The sequence below is a fragment of the Grammomys surdaster genome, unplaced genomic scaffold (assembly GCF_004785775.1).
Source record: "Grammomys surdaster isolate TR1022 unplaced genomic scaffold, NIH_TR_1.0 126176, whole genome shotgun sequence".
NCBI classification, from domain to species: domain Eukaryota; kingdom Metazoa; phylum Chordata; class Mammalia; order Rodentia; family Muridae; genus Grammomys; species Grammomys surdaster.
The window spans coordinates 5,370,277-5,394,354 of record NW_021620983.1 but is presented as its reverse complement, the minus strand read 5'-3'; the positions used below and the strand labels follow the sequence as shown (position 1 = coordinate 5,394,354).

Sequence of the window (24,078 nt, the reverse complement as noted above, 5' to 3'; positions counted from 1 at the left end):
TCATCTGCACCAGGGTCTCACCCATGGACACAGTGCATGGACTGAACCAGACAATTTCCTTGGGGAGGAGCATACTCTTTAGAACACGTGATCTCTCGTCACTAGACTCAAGATGGTCTCCTTCATGGCTTATACCCCCAAAATGTCTCTAGAAATTTCTCAGTTTCCCATATTCATTTGAGGATTATTGTTAAGCAGAGCCTGACATGGGGACTGTGCTCAGAGAAACAAGACCTTAGGCAGGCAAACATGTCATGTGGGAACATCACACACTGTTCTTAGATAGACTAAGAGGATCACGGTATTCCTAGGCGGCATCATCTGTGGTATCAACTGTCATATTTGTAGTCTGAAGTTGAAAATAATGTTGATAGCCAGTGAGACAAATGCTTCTCAGGACTGGCTTCTTCCATTCATTGAATCGCATCTACACTACAGCTCCTGTGGGACTTGCATGGCTCTAAATGTTAGTGCTATGCACAGGGTAAGCCAGGAAAAAACGGTTGCCTATAATTTAACTCTATATGGAAGAGATAACAAATTAATAAACTCAGACCCTCGAGATGGAACTTGAAGGCCAGATCCTCTAGGAACCTCTCTTAAACACTGACATTAAAGAGGTGACCCACCTTTCATTTCCTGTCAACCAATATTGTGCACTGTATGTTGCATTCATGTTGACATTCACTTTAATATGTCACCTGCTGGATTATAAGCTCTATGATAACAGGACACCAGCTAATTCTCCACTGTTGGTATCTACAGAAGGAGACCACACACTTCCTGGAAACTTGATATATATTAGTTAAATGAACGGAATCAACCCAAGGAAAAGTCCGACGAAGGCCACACAAGTCTATGCACAATTCTATCTCCAACGCTAATCCTTCAAGTAATCTTTATTACATTCTAACAAGCTCTCCTTGACACATTTGAAATAAAAAAAAGATGAATAAAAGGGGGATAGAGAGATAGCCCAGGAGTTAAGGGGGTCATATGCCCTTGCAGAGGATCTGATTTCAGTTCTCAGCACCCACACAGGGCAGTTCTAGACTGCAATCTGCAATCTGCAAGACCAAGAACTCCTGAGCCATCTCTTCAGCCTGTAATAAAGCATAGTGTTTTTTATTGATGTTTACTTCTCAAATACTCTCTGGTTCCAAAGATTTGGCCTGATATAAAGTTAGGAAGGTCAGTATATGAAACAGGCTGAGGACATAGGAAAGTGTATGGGGAGAGCTGGGTGCCAACCACTCTGGGTGGAATTTCATGGGTGCTTTTCAGGTGCGGTAGTCTGTCTAGAAGTGTTCTCAGTATTTAAAGGCCATTCAAGCTTGTCTTGTCTAATATTATGAAAGACAGGCTATTGCACATCATGCAGAAGGCACAGACTGTATTAATACCACAATTACAGTATGTGGTTTATGGTAACTGTCTTTGGTTACTATCAGTTTCAGCAGTCTATGAACTTGGATAGGACGACTACCACAATACTTTTGTAAGGAAGTTGTTCATGGAGTCATAAGCAATAAATACTTAGCTGTGACTTCCCTTAAGTGAGCAGACGAGGAAACCACAAGACATAACCTTAATTTCCCTGGGTACTTGAAAAAATTGGGGTCACACAATTGCTCACTGCTGTGGCTACAACATGTCCCCTTACTAAGATTAGTATGAAGCTAGAATGGGGACTGATTAAACTGCCCAACAATCCGGATCATATTCTCACATACTATGGAGGAGCCTCTATCTAAAATTTCACAATTTTAGTGTCTCTCACGCCTTTAAATTATGTTCAATGGCCGGATAACACTGTTGATGATGTTATTGGTTTTTCTAATGCAGGATCAGATAAAATGTGCTCTAAGTACTTCCTATCATACCTGAAGCAAAAATTAGGAAGCATCTGTCTTGTGCTCAGTACAACAAATGTCAAACCCCACACTCGAGATCCCACCACCCACTGAGATCTGGCAGTGTCATGCTCTCCACAAGCAAGCAAGCCAACCACAGGGCCATAGAGACCACAGATGCTTTGAGTTTTTAGGTGCACTACCAAGGTGCTCCCACCTAATACTGTGTCATCAGACTCTCTTAAGTCTCATGAAATTTGAAAAATATTTGTTAATAAAATGTGAAAACATCACTTAGAAGCAACTACAAAGGGTAGATTGATTTTAGAGAATTACAAACATAAACACCCATTTTATTTAGACGTAAATAACTCCATGTGATGTACCTGATGTCTGGTTGCTTCTTCATTAAACATCTTCGGGGTGCATCAGACCTCCCAGGAAATCAACACTCCCACTTTCCCTGAAACTGTGCAGACTTACATGCTTCCAGTCAGTGTGCAAATATGTCCCTCACAGGTTACTCATGGTGATGGTTCTGGTCCTTAAAGAAACTACAAGGCCTAAAGCAAATGTGTTCAAGATACCTTCCCAGGTGACAGAAGCAAGAAGAGACAAAAATGTTTGCCTGTTTCAAATTTGGGTTATTTCTCAGATATAGTACAACTGTGTCTCTGAGTCAGGGTCTTTTATTAACCCAGAACAAGCCAAGCAGTCTTGGTGAGCTGGCCCGAGTTGCCAGGGATCCATCCACCTGTGTGTTTCCTGGTCCTGAGATAACAACCAAGATACCAGATCCAGCTTAGTTTGTAACCATGGGTCTGGGACTTGAACTTATATCCTTAAGCTTGCAATGCAAGTCTTTTACTAACTGGCCAAGCTATCTCACCAGGATTTATACCTCTTCCTTGCAAAAGGAAAAACAAAACAGTTAAAAAAAAAACAAACAAAAAAAAACAAAAAAAAACCTTGTGTCTGATTTCTGTCTGATTTCTGTTCTGTGCCTGCTTATTTTCAAGTTGTCTTAATGCCATTTAAATAGAATAATTACCTCTTTCAGGGCACATACTCAATATGCCTGTCTATTTCAAAAATGTACATCACCTGAGAGATTATCTTAATCCAGGTATTGAGTCCACACAGCCTGTGCTTAATTCCTGAGCTCAAAGGCAACTGTATTGCCCGAAGCATTACTGACACGAATCCAGAGCTCTTCAGTGTTTGTCTGTATGTCATCTAGAAAAAGCAAAATTCTGGACTTGAAATAGTCATATTTTTATAGTATCAAGCACAGCTGACATTTCCTTCTACACTCCATATATATAACATTTTGTAAGATTTAACTAATACAATAGAACCTTTGACTCTCAGACAAGAGAGATCTATTCAAACAAGTCTGGTGGTGGCCTTGTCCTGGACTTTTCTGAGGAAGCTGGCCATCACACCTCCCAATCAATGTCCCACTTTGATTACAGCAGTGGGAGAAATAAATGAGAGATGCCTGCACGTAGACATGGATATTTTCTACAAGTGCATACTATAAGTAATATGTAGTGTTCGCAGTTGCTTGGCTGAAAAATGAACGTTCGATTTAGACCAGTCAAAGCCATCATGGATCCCCAGATACTGTCTTCAGTTGAGGTGCCAATTCAGAGACCTTCACTGTCAAGGAATTCCATGCTAGCTGAGATGCCATGAGCCTCGTGGTTAGCCAGCTGGAACGTGCTTACCCCTTCCACATCCCTGCTCACCACCAGGCTACAAAGGGCATCTGTCACCTTGTTCACCACTGCTGCTCAGAGCTTTTGCTGAAGATGACATAGAAGGTCTCTGAGAGATTCCAGTGATGCAATATGTCCAAGGTGAAGGAAAGAAACCATTTCCCTAGGCAGCTCCTTGCAGTAAAGCATGAACAGACTGACTCTTGTTGGCAAAGCTTTGCACACCAAACTAGACCCTGTGAGCCTTGCCTGTGTACAGGATTTCTCTTATGTCTTTAAAACCTGAATGCCTCACATCTCCAAAGTGCCAGAGTGTAAAGTGGTATAATACCAGGCAAAATGTTCTACTGTTTTGGTTTTGGTTTTATTTATTTATTTATTTAGTTAGTTAGTTTTAGAAAGGGAACTTTAAGGGCCAACAACATGGTTCTGTGGCTAATGGCACTTGTTGCCAAGCCTGAGGGCTAAGACTGACTAGCACCTACCTGATAGAAACAGAGAACTGACTTCTAGGAATTCACCCTCTGACCTACACATAAACACATGTCCTCAAGTGCACATGCACACAACAAATAAATATAAGAATGAGACAAGTAGCTTTATTCTCTCAGAGGCCAGTGTCCTCTGCTAACATTGTTGCTTGAGAAGAGAGAAAGTCAGCTAGAACCGAAACGCAATTATTTATGGACAGCCACTGTCCATCAAACCTATGTATTCTTCTTACTGGAAGACAAGTTTGCTGCTTATTCTTTTCGAGTATTGACAGGGAGAAACACTTTTTGTAAACTTTCCAGGTTCTGACTCTAATAATTTGTTCAAATACCTTGAAAGTCATTTGCTGGCTAATACTTTAAAGCTAAAGCACAGGAGAATGGAGTTTAGCCAATGACTTGGCTACAGTGTGAAAACTGCAAGAGGCTTTCTCCATTGACCCTCCCTCTCTCTTCTCTCTCTCCTTCCTCCCTCTTCCTCTTCCTTCTCCCTCTTCCCTTCCCCTCCTCTCTCTCCACCTCTCTCTCCCTCTTATTCTCATTTCTCTTGCTCCCTCATTTCTTCCTTCCTCTGTTTCTCTCTCTTCATCTAATTATTTTCACGTCCCATAGTCAATAAAAAGTTACATAAAACTGACCGAGATAATCAGAGGGGCACTTTTCAGGACTGGAGGAGATCCAGTAAATGCTGTGAACCTGACAATCATCACCCTGACATCCCCGAAAGTTCTAATCTATTAGGTGAAATGATCATTGGCAAGCCAAGCAATCATTCAGCGCGTTCCTGCTTTCATATCTTGAAAAAGTATGCAGGACCACTCCTCCCCTTCCCCATCCTCCCCTCCCCCAGCCAGAAGCAGCAGACAAATAAGTTAGTCTCACACCTTCCTTCCTCTGCCTGGGATAAAAGGGCCTCAGAAACAAGGCTGCCATTGTTCTTTGACTTCTGAGGTGGTGAGAAACAACATTCCTGGGCACTGCCTAATCTTTGCTCCTGACCCCCCAAATTCATCTATCCCCAAAGGCAATCTTCTATTGTACCCTCTGCACCTATGAACAATGATTCATAATTGCAACTGTCACACACAGTCATCAGGCAAAGAAATTCAGTGCTGTTTTCCCTACTTCTCTGGGAAACCTGAGCCAAACACCTAATAACCATGCCCCAGCAAAAGAAAGACATACAGTTGCTTTCAAAGTGCTTCTGGAAACAGCTTTTTGGAACAGAACCGGAGGACAATAACTGGACTTGGGCTCCTAATGTGAAGCTTGAAAGACTCAAAATTAAAGACAGAAACTTCTTTTGTGGTTTTACTAGAGCATCCTAAAGTAGCCCCAGGCTAGCCTCAAAGAGGAGTACAGAGCCTCCATCCCCTAAGCATCACTAACATTGAGACTTTCAAGTCTGACTTGTGAAGGAAGAGGAGGGAGGATCACAAGGCTTGGGGCAGGCAGGCAGTCCTCTCTGCTCCACTCCTGGTGATGGCTGAGGTCAGTGTAGGAAAACAAGAGGCAGTCACTATACATCCTTAGCCTCAGGGATCACAGGTTAAAAGTCCACCAAAAAGCTGGAGAGCTTGATGTCCCAGAAAGTGGAGCTTTTCTCTGTGTTCTCCTTAAGTTATGCCAAGCTCTGAAGTGTGCTAATTATTCATTTCAATTTTCTTCCAAAATTGATGCTGGTCAATAAACTTGTTGATGGATTCTCACTCATTCTCCCTACCTGTCCACAAGCCTCCAAAGCCAGAGTGTGGGCAACATCAAGTGACTGAAAAATGTGTGAGGCCATCAGTCAAATGTTTTCTAGAACTTTCCAAACAGCCAATAAAAATGGTCTCTACTAGGAGAAATAGTTGAAAAGGCAAATGCTTTGCTTTTCTCTAGAATACATGTATGGGACAGAACCTTAAGGCTGAGACTGCCTCTGATTCAGACACCACAAAGTTGTTTACACATGTGTCTACATATACACTAATATTTACCTGAAGATGCTTGAAGTTTACCTTTAGCACCTATTAGGGATAAATACTACAGTTTATAAGCAAATATGATAATCGTTGATGACCTGCTATCTTGACATCCCCAAATTAATATCGCTTTAGAATTTAGAATCACCAGTATCCTGGTGGCAGCAACAGGGAGCTGTACACTGCCCACTGTCTTCTGAGAAGTGGTGGTTTAAAACTAATTGAAAGGATAATCTGCTTCTATTTCTACATGAAAAAATTAAGTCTCCTCCCTTGTACTGGAAGTTTGTTTTGATATGATTATTCAATGTCTTCTGAAGTCCACAGAGAACTTTTATTAGTCGCAATTGCTGATTCAAATAAGCTCAAAACAGAAACATCTCTGACACTGACTTGAAACGTCTTTGTACTATGTCTTCCTTGCTGATCTTTAGTGGCCCCAGATGTCCATCATACCTCTGCAGACTTCAGACACAGAATGTGAATTATAATTTACTAGGCACTGTTTCTAACCTCGATGTGCTGTTGATATGTCCTTATCTTTGAGGTAAATCATTTAAGGCAAATAAGAGGAAGAGAAGCAGAACATGCCACAGACAGAGTGGGTTTGTGCTGTTAAGAAAACAACAACAACAACAACAAAACCCCATCCTTGATTCTATACAGTGCAAGCAGAACACACAGACAGACATGATCTATTTCTAGGAAGAAGAGAAGTCTGTCCCAGGGCATGCGTGGAGCAAAGGGGCTGGGAACAATCCATAACCACTATTTATCAATAGTAATTCCATTTCTGAACAATCTGGATAAAAGCAGGCATGCACTTCTTACCTTTTATTTCTCCAAAGTTCCCTGATCCCATTGCCAGGAGCTTGTCTTTCCAGTCCTTGGAGAGTAGCTTTTCAATACTGGGAGTGTCTAAGTAAAAAAAAAAAAAAAAACACTTATAAGCAAAGCAGCGTGAATATTTGCAGCATGCTCATAGAAGCCTATCTGCTAAGAATAGGCCATCCTGGTCCTGGCCTCAGCTCATAATGACTTCATCAACAAATTGATAACAGGGGAGGGAAAAAAAGGAGTGTGTTTGGTCACCTGCTGTTTCAAAATCATTAGCTTTTCCCCCTTCCAGAACAAAGCCACACTAATTCTTTATGACAATGGGCTCATGCAAACCTACAGCTCATTGTTTTACAATTTGGTGAACAAATTCTTGCTATAATGGATGCTTGTCAATTTCTGAGTGTTAGTCTGCAGTCAGAAAATAATTATGTTGATAAAATGCAGAGTGAAAAAAAAAAGGCAAAGAATTAGCCCTTAAATCTGCTACATGTAATTACGTCCCTCTGTGTGTTTACAATTCCATGCACTTTATAATATGTGGAACGTTGTGTGGCGGTAACTACGCTTCGGCAAGATTTGTGAGCACACATTGAACACTGAAAAAAATAAATAAAAAACAAACAAACCAAAAAAAAAAGAGGTTGACATAAAGAAGCTTTTGAAAGATTGCAAAATCGGTGAACAAAGTAACATCTCTAATGCAAATGCATTATTTGCCTATTTCAGACATGTATTGTGTCTTTTTGTCGAGTGTTCCGTGTTGGGACAGGATGGACGCATTTTAGAAAGCAAGATCATGAGTCATGGAGCTTGGTTTGTTTTTGTGGGTACCTCATCTCTGTCCTCCCCTTTTGAACTGAACCTGAACTATAAGTAAACATGACTGCAATGAAATCAGTGAACATTAGACTCAGTTCCAGACAATGGTTTGTATGCTCATGTCACTGTCGAGCTGGGTATACAATGACAATGCATTTCAATTCCACAGCTAGCCTACCATAAGTTAGAGAACAGAGTGCTCCTCTTACTGAAGGTAAATGTACCCCCCCCATGCCGTCTCTAAAGAACAGCACCACACCTATTATCTAGGGCTTCAGACAGGCAGTGTCTTCTCCACATTAGTGTTTATGTGTGCTTCTATTTGCTTAGATGATTATTTACCCCCTAGAAGTGACAGAAAGGGAGGACTTGTTAACTCATCAGAGATCATCTGTCCTAGGGGGTTTCTGCTAAACTGAGGTTAAGAGTGGAGTATGCCTAAGATGTCAAAAAAAAAACCTGTTTGGTTGACATTTAAATATCACTTACATATATTTACATATATTCAAATATTGACGGTGTCAGGTATTATTTTACATTGCATCCATGTATGTGCACATGTGAGCAGGTTCCATTCATGATGTGTGCTTGTAACATATGTTTCTCTCTGTCCAGAAATACCTATTTCTATTTTTTTATATTGAAGGAAAATCCTAAGGAGCTTACTTGCACACTTTCTTAAAAAGCACCCCCCCTCGTTTTTCTATCTCATATTTTGGAAATGAGGCCAGAGAGCAAAGCTGTGATCAGCCGGAGTACAGACTGGTGGTATCTTCACTGTTCCCACTTGCATCACGATGTTTAAAGTAAGTTGAAAATACTTCTGCATGGAACTTCACTGTGTCTACATTCTCAGTGAGCATTGGGAAAAAAATCAGTTCTTAAACCTTCCTTATCAGAGTTGGTCAAACAAACAGCACTGCATTGTTTCTTTATCCAGAGCTCAAAAAAAAAAAAAAAAAAAAACCCTTGAGTAGCGTGTACACAGGGCATGGCCAATATGGTATTTGTAGGAGGGTTCTGTCAGTCATTAAAAGCTAACAAACCTTTGCAAGGGAGGAATGTGGTGATAGAAATTCACTGTGGACTAACAATGGGCCCGGACCGCCCTGCTCCACAAGCAGATCTTTTTACTTCTAAGGCTATTGTCTGCCAGGTCCTGGCAATGCCTTTCCCTTGCAGCTAGACAAAATATCTACTGTCGCCCGCCTCATAAAGGGACAGAAGTCTTCTGTCTAAGTTGCAGAGTTAAAGAAACAGCAGTCAGATTTGTGGAAGCCACAGAACATTCCTGGCTTTCCTATTAAGGAGCATTAAGGTAGAAAGCCCCCAGAGGGCTGGTTCAAGTTGACTCTTAGCATAAGGAAGGGAAAGAGGGAGAAGGGGAGGGAGGAAAAAGAGAGCATTTGTGAGCATGGAAAATCAGAAATATGTCTAACGTGGGGTTGTCACATCTAGGGATGACTCAGAATACCAACGTCTTTCACTGAGGTGTGAAGTGTGTACCTCCAATTGAAATATATGTACTGAGTGGTCTCAGTCCCAGGGACTGTGCTATTGAATGGCCTCTGTTCTCTTACTTAATTGTCACCTGAAGTCTGAGAAGGTGTAACTACTTCTGTGTTATGAGTTCTAAGAAATACACACACACACACACACACACACACACACACACACACACACAAATCAAGCATAGACCTGTCTGTGGTTTTACAATACATAATGGGAAAGAATAATGCCTTGGGCAGGGTTTTGTTTGTTCCCAACATCCAAAAACACCTAGTGACAAGACAAGAAAGCTTCCATTTTGAAGGCTGATTATTGAGCAACAAAGCAAGCCCCCTCTGTGTGTCGTGACAAATTTCTCATAGTAGGTATGGATTGACACACATCTGCTTTGCTATTTAAAAAAAGATCCCAAAGCGTAGGGAGACACAGTGGCACTCACCCACGATGAAGCTGAGCCAAAACCTTCCAGCCTGATGCTTGAGATGCTTACACGGATTCTCAAACGTGGACAACATACAGACACACACACCCATTTCCTCTATGCAAGAATTCTAGATCACAGAAACCATTGTAAACTCCGTTAGAGTGAAAACTTCAAAGAATAAATTGAATTTTCCAGAATAAAATGTTTGCGTGAGTATCAACTATGGATTAAAAGTCTAGACCTTTTCTTTTACAGTTCTCATTAGCATCAGAACTTAATCTAATTATATGATTTTGCACCTTGTGGAATTGGCCTTGGATTCTTTAAAAAAAAAAAAACCATCATGTGAAGGTGTACAATGAAGCTAGAAGGAATATTAGGCCACGTGTAAAAAAGGATCCAGGTTATCAGCTATCTTATGGCAGCAGCTAGCTATTGGTAAAGGTGGAGTTAGGGGCCTCAGCATTCACATATACGAATTTCTGTCACATAACAGGCTACCAAGTCTACTTGCCACAGTGCATTTCCTGCCATGGTCTCATGTCCTTACAGGTTGCTCCTATAGTGGTGCTTAGAAATGACCTCCAGTCATGAGAAGGTCAAAGCCCTCCACACTGATTAAGCTTCTCAGGAGAGAGTAAGAAAACTCATGACTAGATCATGAAAAACAAAATCACAAGATCCCCATATTTACAATCACCTGTTTCCTCCTGTGAATTTAATAGAGAGATGTCTACCACAGCTCCTTAAGTATCACTCACTATTTATGGTGTGAAAAAAAAGATAGTGACTTACTATGCAATATTTAGCTTTCAAAAAATGAGATTTAGTTTTAAAGATACAGAGTTGAGTTTTTATCCAGTGCGTGTGGCTGGCATCTGTCTGCATTGTTGGGAAGTTATGTTCTGATCTTTTGTCTTCATATTTTAACAACTGGTCTATTTATTTATTTATTATTTATTTATTTATTTATTTATTTTTTGGGGGGGATCAGGATCTTACTAAGTAGACCAGGCTATCCATCAAATTATAGGGATCTTCCTGCTTTGCTTTCCAAGTGTGACCTGGGGTTTATTTCTTAATTTAAACATTTACGACTTTATTGTCCCAAACATTGGAGCTCCATCATTACCCTCAAAACTAAGGAGTTCCTCAAATAAAGTCATTGTAAGAGTCAAGGTGGCTTTAGACAGTGTCTCAGCCTAAGGAATGCTGTCATATCTGAAGCTTTTGACAGTAGTTCATGTAGTTAGCCTGTTCCATGTTATAGTTGGGGAAACCCAGGCTTTGTCCAACATCAAGCTAGCTCAAAGTAAAACAGAGACTATGAAAACCAGGGCTCTTCTTTCAAAGATTTGCCCTTTTAGTAAAAAAACTAAATACATGCCTTATAAAAGATAAAACAAAGATAATGTGGATAAACAAGCTGTGGACCATTAGCTCACCCCAAAAGCACCCATCGCTGGTCCACTGGAGCCTCAGAAGCACCCATGGTCGGTGCACATATTCAGATGAATCTATGGAATCGTTTAAGCCTCTCTCGACCCGTCAGCAGCCAGCAGAAATACTTTTGATTGCTTTTCTCTTCTCTCTGGCATGATCATGTGAGCTTTCTCAGATCACTGCCTACGGCAATCCCCACCAGAGAAGCTCCTGAAGTTGCCAGCCATTGTTATGGCAGCACCCTGCCTCTTTAGGCCCCCTTCATTTCCCCGTAACTCTCACTCCTGTTTTCCCTCCAGTGCCAAACCCTCTTAAGACCCACTCCCTGGGCCAGAACAATGAGACCTGGAGAGCCATGCCAACATATTGTAATTCTCTAGCAAGCTGCCAGTGCCAAGAGTTAAACCACATTCCTGCCAGCGCGGTAGCTTACACACAACCTGAGGTTTGTGCTTTGTGTGTATGTATGTTATTTTTCTGTTTTAATCTTCTTTGAGCTACTGTGGCAGAGAACATTAAGAAATTGAACAAGTAAAACGTGGGTATGCTTGATATTTGACTTTTTAGACTAAAGCCCATGAGTTAGGCCACAGGAAGTCTACCACTGTTTATACTTTAGATTTGTAGCTTCGGCTGAATTGCATCATTCTTGACCTGTGTTAATTCACACATGTAGCAAGGGCATCGTACTACGGAAGGAACAGTCATAGCTAAATTTCAAATATGCCAATTGGTTCTCAAATAAAAAAAAATAAATGCATGTGTAGATAATCCAGAGGCTGAATTTTACAGGTGGTATGGCTTTTTCCTATCATTTAGATAAGTATTTTATTGAAGCAAAAATAAATGGTTAGATATAAGCTGAACATACATAACTGGGTGATGTAAAACAAAAGCAGAAACAGAATAAACATCCCTTCGTCATGCAAGCCAAATTTACACTTAGCAATTGTGGAAACTTTTTCTACAGGAGTTAGACGTTCTTAGGTGCCACTAGACTGCCAAGGAAGCCATGGAATATACAGTATTGAAATATTTTATCCAGGATATCAGAGTTGGGTAGTGACCGGTAGTAGTCAGTATGACTGAAAAACAGGCTAGACTGAACTCTTCACTGTTGGTCAGTAGCACAACTAATTAGCAAGTTTCAAATACTCATGCAAAAGTCATAAACCTAATCAAACCTAAAGACAGGATGTGAGGCCTCAGTCCCAGCACAGATTTCTCTTTACATGCCACAGGGCTGCGTTCTACATTCTGGCTTCTGTTTTGTGGTTAGTCCTTGGACTGAACTCAGGATCTTACACATATGAAGCAAACAGCTTTAGTAGTATGACTCCCCCCCCCCCCGTACATTCCTTTACTAAAGAGCTAAGCTTTTGGAAGCGTGGGATTTTAGATCCAGTTTCTTTATCACCTTCAGGATCAGGTTTGGCTGATTATTGCATGGCAGGTGATGCTGCTGGAATTGTCACAGTGAACTCAATAACCTCTGTTAGGATGTATCCTTGTTTTCTCTCAAAAGTGCCCTCTGAGAGCCCACAGGAACTGAAGAGTAAAGGCAAACTCATCGGTCAGTGCAATTCCAGGTCAGCATGTTGCTGTGTCATTATTGAGAAAAGACAATAAATAAGGATTGGCGGGGGGTGGGAAGACTCAGGGAAATCTGCAAATGACATCAATAGAAATTCATTTCATGAGGACAGCTTCTTCTTGTCAAGACAATACTCGGGGGCAACGGTTATACAAAACAGGTAAGTGGCAGATTCTTACATATAAGAAAAGCCCTGTGTATACTTGAGCTGGTAGGGCCCAGAATAATTCTGGAGCCCACCCATGGCTGCAGCTGCACTACCAATGTCAAGTTCCAGGGTCTGTTACAAGGTTCTACACATCTCCACAAACCGCAGAAGTCAAGCTGACACTCCGCAGCCCTTGGCCTGCAGCAGCCCCACTTTTTATGTGTAATTATCCTCCAGTTACTTAAGCCTGGAAAGGCTTTCCTTTTAGTATTGTCAAGGCACATGCCTGTTTCGCTTGCGTGTTATTAAAAACTTTCTAGAAGAAAAAGAGATGGCTTTGACAAGGCTGCTTTTGTAAGTTTTAACATACAGTCAATCCTAGAGACAGACAAGACCCGGGGTACTTGGGATACGCTTAAATATTCTTGTTGCGCTGGCTGGAAAATTGGACTTGTTTGTTCAGTTATATCCAACCTGGAAACCACCTTTATGAAGAGCAGTTTTTCATTGCATAATTAAATGTTCCAAAATTAATATGGCATAGTTGCCATGTATCTATAATCCTTATTTGCTCCTTACAAGGATAATTTGTGTGAATGCTGTTGTGTCTTTTTTTAAGATTTAATTTTTATTAATGTATATGTGTCTATGTGAGTCTCTGCAAAGTATACAGAGGTACCTGCCAGGAGAGGGCGTTAGATCCCCTAGAGTTGGAGTTCCATGCATGGGTATAAGCCTAATAAGACAAGGGTGCTGGACAACAGACCCAAGTTCTCGGGAAGAAAGGTATGTGCTCTTAACCACTCAGCCATTGCTCTAGCCCAGTGGTTCTCAGCCTGTAGGTCATGACCTTTTGACAAACCCCTACTCCAAAAAAGTATTTACATTATGAATTATAACAGTAGCAGAATTACAGTTATGAAGCAGTAACAAAATAATTTTATGGTTGGGGGTCACCACAACACGGGGAACTGCATTAAAGGGTCCAGCATTAGAAAGGTTGAGAACCACTGCTTGACCCTCCTCATTGTGTGTATGTGTCTCTGTCTCTGTCTGACTCTGTCTCTGTCTGTTGTATGTGTGTGTATGTGACTGGTTTTATTATCTGATCTGAACTTCTGATCCTCCTCCTCCCAGTTCCCAAGTTCTAGGTCACAGACATTTGTCACTCTGCTCAGTCATCTTCTCTGCATATATATAATGTAATGGGCAAGCAGTGGACTTGCTGATTGCCTCAGTCACCCCTATCAAAAGCTAGCTGGTCTTGTGTAGCCTGCAGACATTTCTACATAGTGGTTTTATTATTAGATCCCACCAAAAACACTGCAAGCTATGTCAGGGCAACATTCCAACAGGGAGCTGCAGAAAGTAATTCCTTTGGTACAAAAACTCTTTGTCTTTTTACTACTAGATATAAAAAGAAAAATAATGATTTAATGTCATAAAACCTGACTCCATCTCTTACCAGTTTATTGCTCTTTGGCGAGTAATTTACCCTCTTGCTACCTCAAGTTACTCACCTGAAAATAGGATAATGACTGCTCTTATCTCATGTTTGCTCTGAAAGCTAGCATATGCAAAGTCTTTAAATAGGGTTAGGCTCATATTATCACTCAGAAATGTTAGCCAGTGTTACAGCTACAAGTCAGCTTATAGCTATCAAATAGAACCACTTCTTACACACACAGGCACACACATACACACACATATTTAGATGCACATATATACACAGACATACACATATACATATATACATACAGAACCACACGTACATACACACAGAGACACATATACAGACACATAAACCAATGCACCTTATGTATATACACATATACAAACATGTATATACATGCAAGTATAATCACATGTATATGCAGGCATACATAAACACACACACATCCCAAACCTTAAATACCTACATACACACACACATATATAACATACATGCGCGCACACATACATAGACACATAAACACATATACACATCTCCCTTCAGCTGTAATTACACCATACTAGTGATACCTACATGTATTTCTATAATGAGGGCCATCACGTTTCATCCTTTATGATAAGGAAATGGGCACAGATGTGAGAAGAGGGCTGACAGACAAACAGACGTCACCGGTCTTTCTTTCCTATTTCCATTGGACAACTGTCTTTCCAAAGGCCCTCCAGGTTGCCAACACTTTGGGGGCACATACCAACAGCAGTTTGTGGATTTATTAGCATCGCAGCTCCACCTACCGTTGTCACTTACCCTTCCACCTCCACAGTGACCACACTTTAACAGTGAGAGAGCATGGCTCTCACATATAAGCCCTTGTACAAAGTGCATGTCTAATGAACACCGTCCATTTGGAGCCAAATAAGTCACGAAGTCAGTAAAGAGTAGACGGGGTGGGAAGATGAGCATCAAGTTCCACACTTGTTAGATTCTGTGAGAGAGTGGGGACCCGAGAGCAGGAGGGAGCCAGGGTTGCTAGGGGGGACGAGCAGAAAGGACATACGACATGATGGAAAACCGGGAGAAGGGTGTGGACTGTACATACTCGGCAGCTGCTCTACAAGACTCCCAACATTTCTTCTGAAGGATTTTCATCTCGATTTCACCTACCAAACAACTGGGCTGCTCAGAGACACATTGTAAGAGCTTTCATTTTCTGTATATTCTGCTTGGTTTAGTATTTTCTCCACTGTCTATATACAATGGAACCATTAAAAAAAATAACATTAGGGCTGCAGAATTAAATTGTAAGCTATTTGAGAATCGAATGAAATGTTAATCTCAGAAGACTACCTTGCATATCAAGGGGGAAGATCAGGCAGGACCACTTAAGGAATTAGGCTTTGTGAAGATGAGACCATGTAGACCTTACTATAGACACTAGTCTATAGGGCACTATCAAGTGTGGCTCATACACATCTCTTAACACATTTAAGACAAGGTCTATGCAGGTATTTGGATCATAACCCACAAAATTATCTAACTACAAACACCAAAGTCATACAGTCATTCACATATGGACATCCAGAATATGCTGGAATCCATTTTTATGGTCACACTTGTAGAATTCTACAGTTTCTCTAAATTGTGAATGGGGCACGTGGAGAAGAGAAAGGAAACCCAAAGAGCATCTAAATAGAAAGCCATGTGACATGCGGTAGGACAAGGAGTCCAGGTGCCTGGATGCCTGAACTAAAGCACAGTCAGACAGAGGCCAAAGCATCACACACCCAGAACCTTTCCACCCTGACACATGTGACCCCACCTGCCAGATGACTGGCAAGATATTAAGATGGACAGGACTCCTCCATCCCTGCTCCCAGAGACTGCTACTGGGGAAGCTGAACAGCTAAGAGGAGACACTAGTTATAACTCAGGGGAGACTGTCATGTTCAGATACAAAGGATCAGAGTTGAAAACAAGCAAATGGAGAAAATGCTCTCCAACTGCTTAACCTCAAGTGTCAAGCTTTACACACGGTCTTCCAAAGGGAAGTGGCCCTCACCCCCTCAGAGTTCATAATCCCTGGACTCTTGTAACCCTGCAATGAATTTCGGATTGTGTCATTTGTAGAGTAACTTCAGAAGTACAGGACTTTCATTTCCAAAGTATGATTTAATATTCCCAGACCTAGATATAATCCCATCAAAGGAGAAGAGTGCTATGTTAGCAATGATATCCTGACTCCATCCAAATAGTGTAGAATAGAATAGAATAAATACATAAAAATCCATTAAGGATTTTATTTAAAAATGATTTTCATTGAGGAAGGACCAAATTAAATAACAAGGAAGGCAATGAAAAAGTAAAAAATTAAAAACAAGATAAGTAGAAAAAAAGACAAATAGATTGGCATAGTTTTGGCTTTTGTGACATCACCAGAGCCCAAGTACACTTGATGGTGAATACAGTGGGTATAAAATTATGCATGTGCAACCCATCTATCCATATATTAAATTCAAATGGGAGTGTTTGTCCACCACTGTTATCTTTGCTTTTAATGAATTATATATATGATGTGAGATATGAACCGTATACAAATGAAAACATACATCATATAGGTTCAACCCAATCTCTTTCCTTTGTATGACCTACACATAGGATTTACACACACACAGGCACACAGGCACACACACACACACACATGCACACATATACATGTGGACACACACATGTATGCTCTTGCACATATAGGCATATCACATACATGCAGGCACCTGAATGCACACATGCATACATGTACACACATACCTGCATACACATGCACACATGCATGCACACACATATGTGCATATACACATGCACATACCTGCACATGCAGTCAGAAAAGCATCACATGCTATCCTTCTGCTCACTTATCCGACAGTGACCAGTCACATCCCACAGGAGCACTGTGATGGTGCTAGGCCACTCACAGGAAACTCAGCGTCAGCGTAGGAAAGTAAGACTGTGGCCACCGCCTCAAATCAAGCTTTTTATTCCAGATGCTATCATATCACTGAGTTGCTGTCCTAGACCCTCACCTACTGACTCAGATCGAGCGTTTATGCCCTTCATGAACTGCTCAACCAATGAAGAGTGAACCAGAGGGAGGACAGGGTGTGAGATAAGCACTCCTATACAATATAACACTTCATTATTAATAATTAATATGTAAACTATGTTGTTAGTAATATGTATTATAATTAATAATATGTAATAGAGTATATTAATAGCTTAATAAATAATACATAGCCTATAGTTACATATATATATATAAGTTTCTACTGTGTGCTTACACGGTTCATGAACTCTCATTTAAAACACTTAACTGGAAATTTTATCATAATCTCCGAGTAAAGTGGAGATATGTACATATACATACATGCATAATATCACATATGACATCTAACATATAAATTTCCATGCTAATTTTTAAATGAGTGATCATGAATCATGTAGAAGCTCTCACATATTAAAAAAAATTAACAGACTATTAATGCTACAGATGTACAGAAATTATGTAAATGCCAAAAGAGAGAAAATAGTTATAGCATATAATATGTGATATGTAATACAGAAGATGTAATATACAATATGGAAGATATCATGTATAATATAGAAGAGGCAATTGTAATATATATTAATTAGGTCTGTGACATAAAGTTCTACTAGACAACAATCTTTAAGAAATGTGACCATAACTCATTTAGTCCATTATTAAGAAGACATGTATGTCATAGTCTCAATATCAAGTGAATTAAATAATGTATATAGGTAAGAAAATATGAGTGAACTTCTTTAAAAGAGTGTGAACTCCCTGTGTTTTCAGCATGCACCATATCGTCAAGGCTGGGTATAGTCTAGTAGATGCTGTGAGCAAGCATCTATAGTGGGCAAGAGGGTCACCAAAGATAATATCCAGAGGTCATCGAGAAGGTCAGATTCCTGTGTCTTCGTTGAGGTCCAGGAACCTGAACTTTTTTATCATTCATCTTGATGAACAAACATCAAATCAGAGTTTGAAAAGATGGACAGAAAACATACCATGAGGACGAAATCCTAAAAATGAGTACAGTTTGAAAGAGCAGAATATGCTGAGTTCTTGCAAAGGAGAACGGGCTGAACAAAGGCCACACTTTCATTTGAGCAATGATCAGACAATGCAAACTAAAAATATCCAAACGTCTTCCAGTGGATTTGTGTTTACAGCCACACGACACGGGGCACTTCAAGGAGAAACACAGCGAGGAACTGCCAGGGATCCAAAGTGTCTTTCAACCATTACACAGAGGAGCACAGGAGCACAAGGTTTTACTGGTAGATTATGATAAAGCTTGCATTTGAGTTTTTAAATGAGGGATCATGAGCCGTGTAATCACACATTGGAAACTCACGCACATTTAAAAATCTTTAACAGAATGCACCATTCATATAACAGATGTACAGAAGTTACATAAATGACATGAAAGAGAAAATAAGTCTCAGAGATAAGAAGGTCAGGGTTCTGAAGGGTGGAAAATGGAGTGGGGTGGGTTCAGAGTCTAGTCAAAGAATGGCATAGGTAACTCGGGAAATCTAATAAATACAAACTAAAGGAAGTTCCCTACATTCAGAAAAGTCTCTAGACAAAGCCCTTCGGGAGATGCTGGGACCACAAGTTATTAACCCTGGGCATCAGCTTATGGCAGAAATAAAACACTTGGTCCACCCTCCTCTGAATGTAACTGACATGGGTTTCCATGGGCCAGCAGAATTCTAATGATTATCTTTCATCCATTCTTAAAAGAACATTGGTCAATACCATCAAGTGACTCATGTTCTGACTGAAAGGAAGACACTATGGTAGTCATGTGAGTGCTTAGACGCTGAGGAGAAGGGCATGGAAGACAAGGGCTACCAAATGGTTTACGTTTGTACTCACTTTTCTGCCATTAAAAAAGCAGGAGTGATCTAGCTGAATTTTACATGTGACATAAGTGGTAAACACAATAAACTATAGACATAAATCACCCAAATCAATTATATATAAACATATTTAGAATATCTGACATACAGTACTTATACAGAATTTGAATTCTACTCTTCATACTAAAGGGGAGGGGTTCGGGTGTGGGTTAGGAAGGTGTCATATACATTTACCACAGTGTGAAGTAAATCCCTCCTTTCCCTCTGAGTCACTACATTACAAGAAGAAACATTTTAGGAGCTAGAAAAACTCATTTAAAGCAGTCTAGGGACTGAATTATTAGCACTTACCAATTTAAGTGTAGATGGGTATTTTATTTCAGAAGGGTGCGAGAACCTAATGACATTAATGAACACCTAATCTTCTGACCAGAGGGAGCCTGGGATAGCCTACACACCTGGGAATAGTGTGAGGGAGTGAGGGGGAGCCTTCACACCTGGAAACAGTGTGGGGGAGTGAGGGGGAGCCTTCACACCTGGAAACAGTGTGAGGGAGTGAGGGGACCTTCACACCTGGGAATAGTGTGAGGGAGTGAGGGGGAGCCTTCACACCTGGGAATAGTGTGAAGGAGTGAGGGGGAGCCTTCATATCTGGGAATAGTGTGAGGGAATGAGGGGGAGCCTTCACACCTGTGAATAGTGTGAGGGAGTGAGGGCAAGTTTCATACCTGAGAATAGTGTGAGGGAGTGAGGGGGAGCCTTCACACCTGGGAATAGTGCAAGGGACTGAGGGAGAGCCTTCATACCTGGGAATAGTGGGCTCTTCATGGCTTGAAAAGCTGACTTTCATGTGTTAGAAACTCAAAGGTGTCAGGACCTCTGCTACTTTTCTCTGTAGAGTAGCTAATCCCCAAGGACTGGGGCCTGCATAACATAGTGAGACCCTATCTCAAAGAATACAATCATACAAACAAACAAAACATAAATTGCACAAGGTGACCATTTCAGTGTGAGAAACTTGATACAATAAATGCGTAAGTCATTATTACAGCTTTGTCATAACTAAGATGAATCTGTATTATGTGACATGATCAGTCCCAAAATGTATATTTTCATTAAAGCAAACATTCCCTAATCTAATGAATTTTCCAACCATTCAGTCAACATTGGACTGTTATAATAGTCCATAATTCTAGAGTTCTCTCTCTTTTTATTTTTTTCTGTAAATAATTTAGGTTATACCCCCCAAATCCATAATGCCAACTCCAGAAATATAGAGTTCATGGCAAATCAAGCCACAGAAGACACAAATCCAGTACATTGAGAAGGACACATATTTGAGCTTAATTGAAAGTCTTGTTACTGTAGGGATTTTATCCTCTCTGTTGTTGCTGTAACACACAGGGAGTAGACAACACAGCCATCTCTAACCACAGCAAGGAGGGGATAAAAATAAGAAGGAAAAAATGTATTTTCCATTCGGCAGCTTCTAGAGGTGTTTCTCTCTGGGCTGCCCTGAAATCCTTTCAGCCTCTTATCTACATTACACTAATGAAACACCTAGAGTAGCCATTCCTCACCAGCAGACCTAGGTCTCCAATTGTACACCTATAATTTCCTACATTACAGACAGTGGCTTAGAGGGGACATATATTTGCCACATATGATACTGTATTACAAAGTAAACAGGAAAAACACTTGAGAGGCCAAGATGGCTCGATACATGTGGAAGTGTACTTTCCAAGGTTCACAGGGGCTGATGCCCAGCTTTTCAATCTTCTCCTCATAGACACACATTCCCATTTTCCTGTCAGGAATTAGAGTTCTGAATGTCAGTGCAGTGAGATACGACACTTAGTAACACACCGATGCTAAGGCGTCCCTACTATACTGTGACACTCAGTACCACTCTATGATGCCTTTATTAAACCTAAATACACTAAGATTGATTATAATCAATTTTTATACTACCACTTTTATAATAATGCTCGTAGCACATGCCTCCCAGGCAAGCTCTAATAGTGAGGTAGGTGGGTTATTTTCCCACTAATGCTTTCTTGTGGAGTGCCTACAGTTCCTCTTCTCATATATTTCCAGCTAACTGTCTCCTCTGTATGTTTGCCCAGCAATAGCCAGTCCCCTTTTGATAATTAATTGTCTATAGCACCCATTTTCTTCCTTCCTTTTGGTCAGGATGCCTTGCTTTGCATCAAATCCACTCCCTACCCTTTCCCTTGTCCCATCTCTTTCCTCCCCACAGGTTACTATCTTCTAGCCCTCCGAGGTGGTCTGACTCACATTGAGTCAAACTTATTAGGAGATCCCAGCAACTCCCAACAGGAGGCTACCCATTAACTGAAACCAAAGCTTGAGGGGCCAATGCTGGTACTGTACCTCAAAGTGCAACAGTCACTCAAAGGAGAAGACAGGGACAGTCCTGAATGAACTGTGACCCTGCGGTGTTAAAGTCTCTCTCTCCCCCTCCCTCTGTGTGTGTGTGTGTGTGTGTCTGTGTGTGTGTGTGAGAGAGAGAGAGAGAGAGAGAGAAAGAGAGAGAGAGAGAGAGAACGTTTGTTTATACATACATTTTGGGTGTGAGAAACAGAGCCAGGAAGAGGTATCAAGATACACACACACACACGCACACACACACATATACACACACACACCACTCAAAATCTCTACTAAGTTCTCTATTTCAGAATAATTTTGCACGTGTTTCTTTACTACTGTGCCTTTTCAGTTTGATTTCTGATTCACACACTTGGTGACATGTCGCGGCCTGCATGCAGAAACAATATCACATGGAAGCTTCACTGGACAGGGCTAGGACTCAGGTTTCTCAGAACATCACCTAACTGGCAAATATGGCGTATCTGTCAGAGATTTCTTTATGAAGTCCTCTTTCTGAGAAGACCAAGCATTCTCCAGAACAGACATTGGAATCTGAGTCTTAGCTAATTTTTTTCTCTTAGTTTTACTAGATTCAAGTCAGTGAGTGGTTAGTCTACTGGCTGTACTCCAGTGTGCTTAGCCAGAGTGGAGGGGTGCTTGCTTCACAAAGTTAAACACATAACATGTTTGTAAACACACCATATCTTTCAGGCGTAATAGAGTACTCAGCAAAACCCGCCTTCTTAGGTCGTGGATTTTCGTAGGAGAAGAGAGGAAATGCCAACATAGCTTCTCCAGAAACCCATGTTCATAAATGCAGTTATATGTGCCATGTCTCCGTAGTCTCATGTTCCATGGAGCATGATGGAGGTTCACTTGTTATCTCGAGGCAGATTCTATATCTCTGTAAGTTTATTTAACTCTCCCCGTTCGCTCCCCCCACATCAGGAAGGGTGGGGAGAAAACTAAGACCTCTGCATCGGCTTACCCAGAGATCTGCCACACTGCCTCCCTGTTCCTATTTTCTTTATTTGTGTAGCTGTTAGACATTTTGCAGGGAAGGGGAGCAGCAGCCAGGCTCTCACAACAAAAGACCTACTGTCACAGAGCCAGCCTCAGACATGGTGGAAACCGGCCCACAGGAAAAGGCCTGGCTCCAGTATTAGGCCCCGGCCGAGTACAGTCACTATATTCAGTTAAATTGGCAACAGGTCTCAGTGTTCCTGGCTTTGAGCTGTGAACAAGGGTCGGGATTGAATAACCAATTACACAACCGCTGACTGAGTTTACTCAAGGTTTGCAAACTGCTATAATAGCCCAGTATTCAGGCGACTGTTTCATCCCCAGCCAGGTGCAGTGTCATATCTACCCCCGCGTTCCATTTACATGTCACCTTATCACATACGTCCATCAAAAAGGTTAATACAGTGTCTCACTCGACGCTTAAATGAGGGGCTCTGCCTCTCCACTGGGCACTTCATGCCGACACCTCTCTTTGTCTCTCATTTTCCCTCTGCAAGTTAAACCAAGTTTCTGTCAGAGCTACAAAATGGAGTTTGAAAGAACAGTAGCTAACTGTCGACAGTTTTCCAAAACACTGCTTACACTAATCGGTTGTTTGAACCACCTCAGTGTACCAAGAATGTGACAGTTCTGCAATTCGGCTACTCATAGAGGCACCCAAATCTGAGGCGTTTCTATTGACCCACCCAGCATCGTGTCTTCCTCCTCTGCCAAAGTGAGCATCTCAGTCAACATTCCGGGGACCTTAGTGTTCCCAACACATCTCAATGCCTGTCTTTAGACAGACTGTTGAGCTGGAGCTAAACTTCCAAAGTGGAAATGCAAGAAGTATTCCTAGATAGCTACACAGCTGACATCATGGAATGAGTAATTCTTCACTGATAACCAGAATGACAGACATGGAGATATGAAGGGATATATCCGACGGCCGGAAGAGGGTTGCCAAGTTTTGATAACTTGATCATTACCTTTGAATCTTAACCTGTGCTCACATAAACAGGTCATTTAGAGATAATCTAATCTTCACCACTGAGGTCATTTATCTTTAAAAATGATTAATGCAGATTCTAAAGCTTTCCCCTGAAAATTATAAAATACTCAAGAAGATACAGTGAGTAGAAAGTTAATCTACACTCATGAAAAAGAATATTAATGTTGTTAAAGGATCCAAGATACTGAGAGAATGTATGGAATCTCTAATAAAAAAAATCCCACTGGCACTCTTCATACAAATAGGAAGAATAGTCTCAAATTCAAGAGAACCAAAAATGAGACAAAGCAACTCTGAGAAAAAAACGTAACTGGGAGTCATTAGAGTCCCCAAGTGAAAATTAAGTGATACAGCTATGAAAATCAAATGTTTATTCGTAAAATACATAAAGAAAGAAGCAAACTATGAAGCCCTCAAATAAAAGTGAAGTGCACATTACCATTCAGGATCTGACAACCAAACAGCACTGT

At 40.9% G+C, this 24,078-nt stretch overlaps 1 protein-coding gene across 4 annotated transcripts in view; it reads right to left on the bottom strand.

The window, feature by feature from the left end:
• The window catches only part of Sox5 (SRY-box 5), a 370,611-nt gene that overhangs the window by 194,595 nt on the left and 151,938 nt on the right, over positions 1–24,078 (bottom strand). For all 4 annotated transcript variants that reach the window (XM_028757584.1, XM_028757583.1, XM_028757585.1 and 1 more), the window contains exon 4: positions 6,864–6,950. In XM_028757584.1, the coding sequence (XP_028613417.1) occupies positions 6,864–6,950 (87 nt within the window). The remainder of the gene's footprint in view (positions 1–6,863; positions 6,951–24,078) is intronic.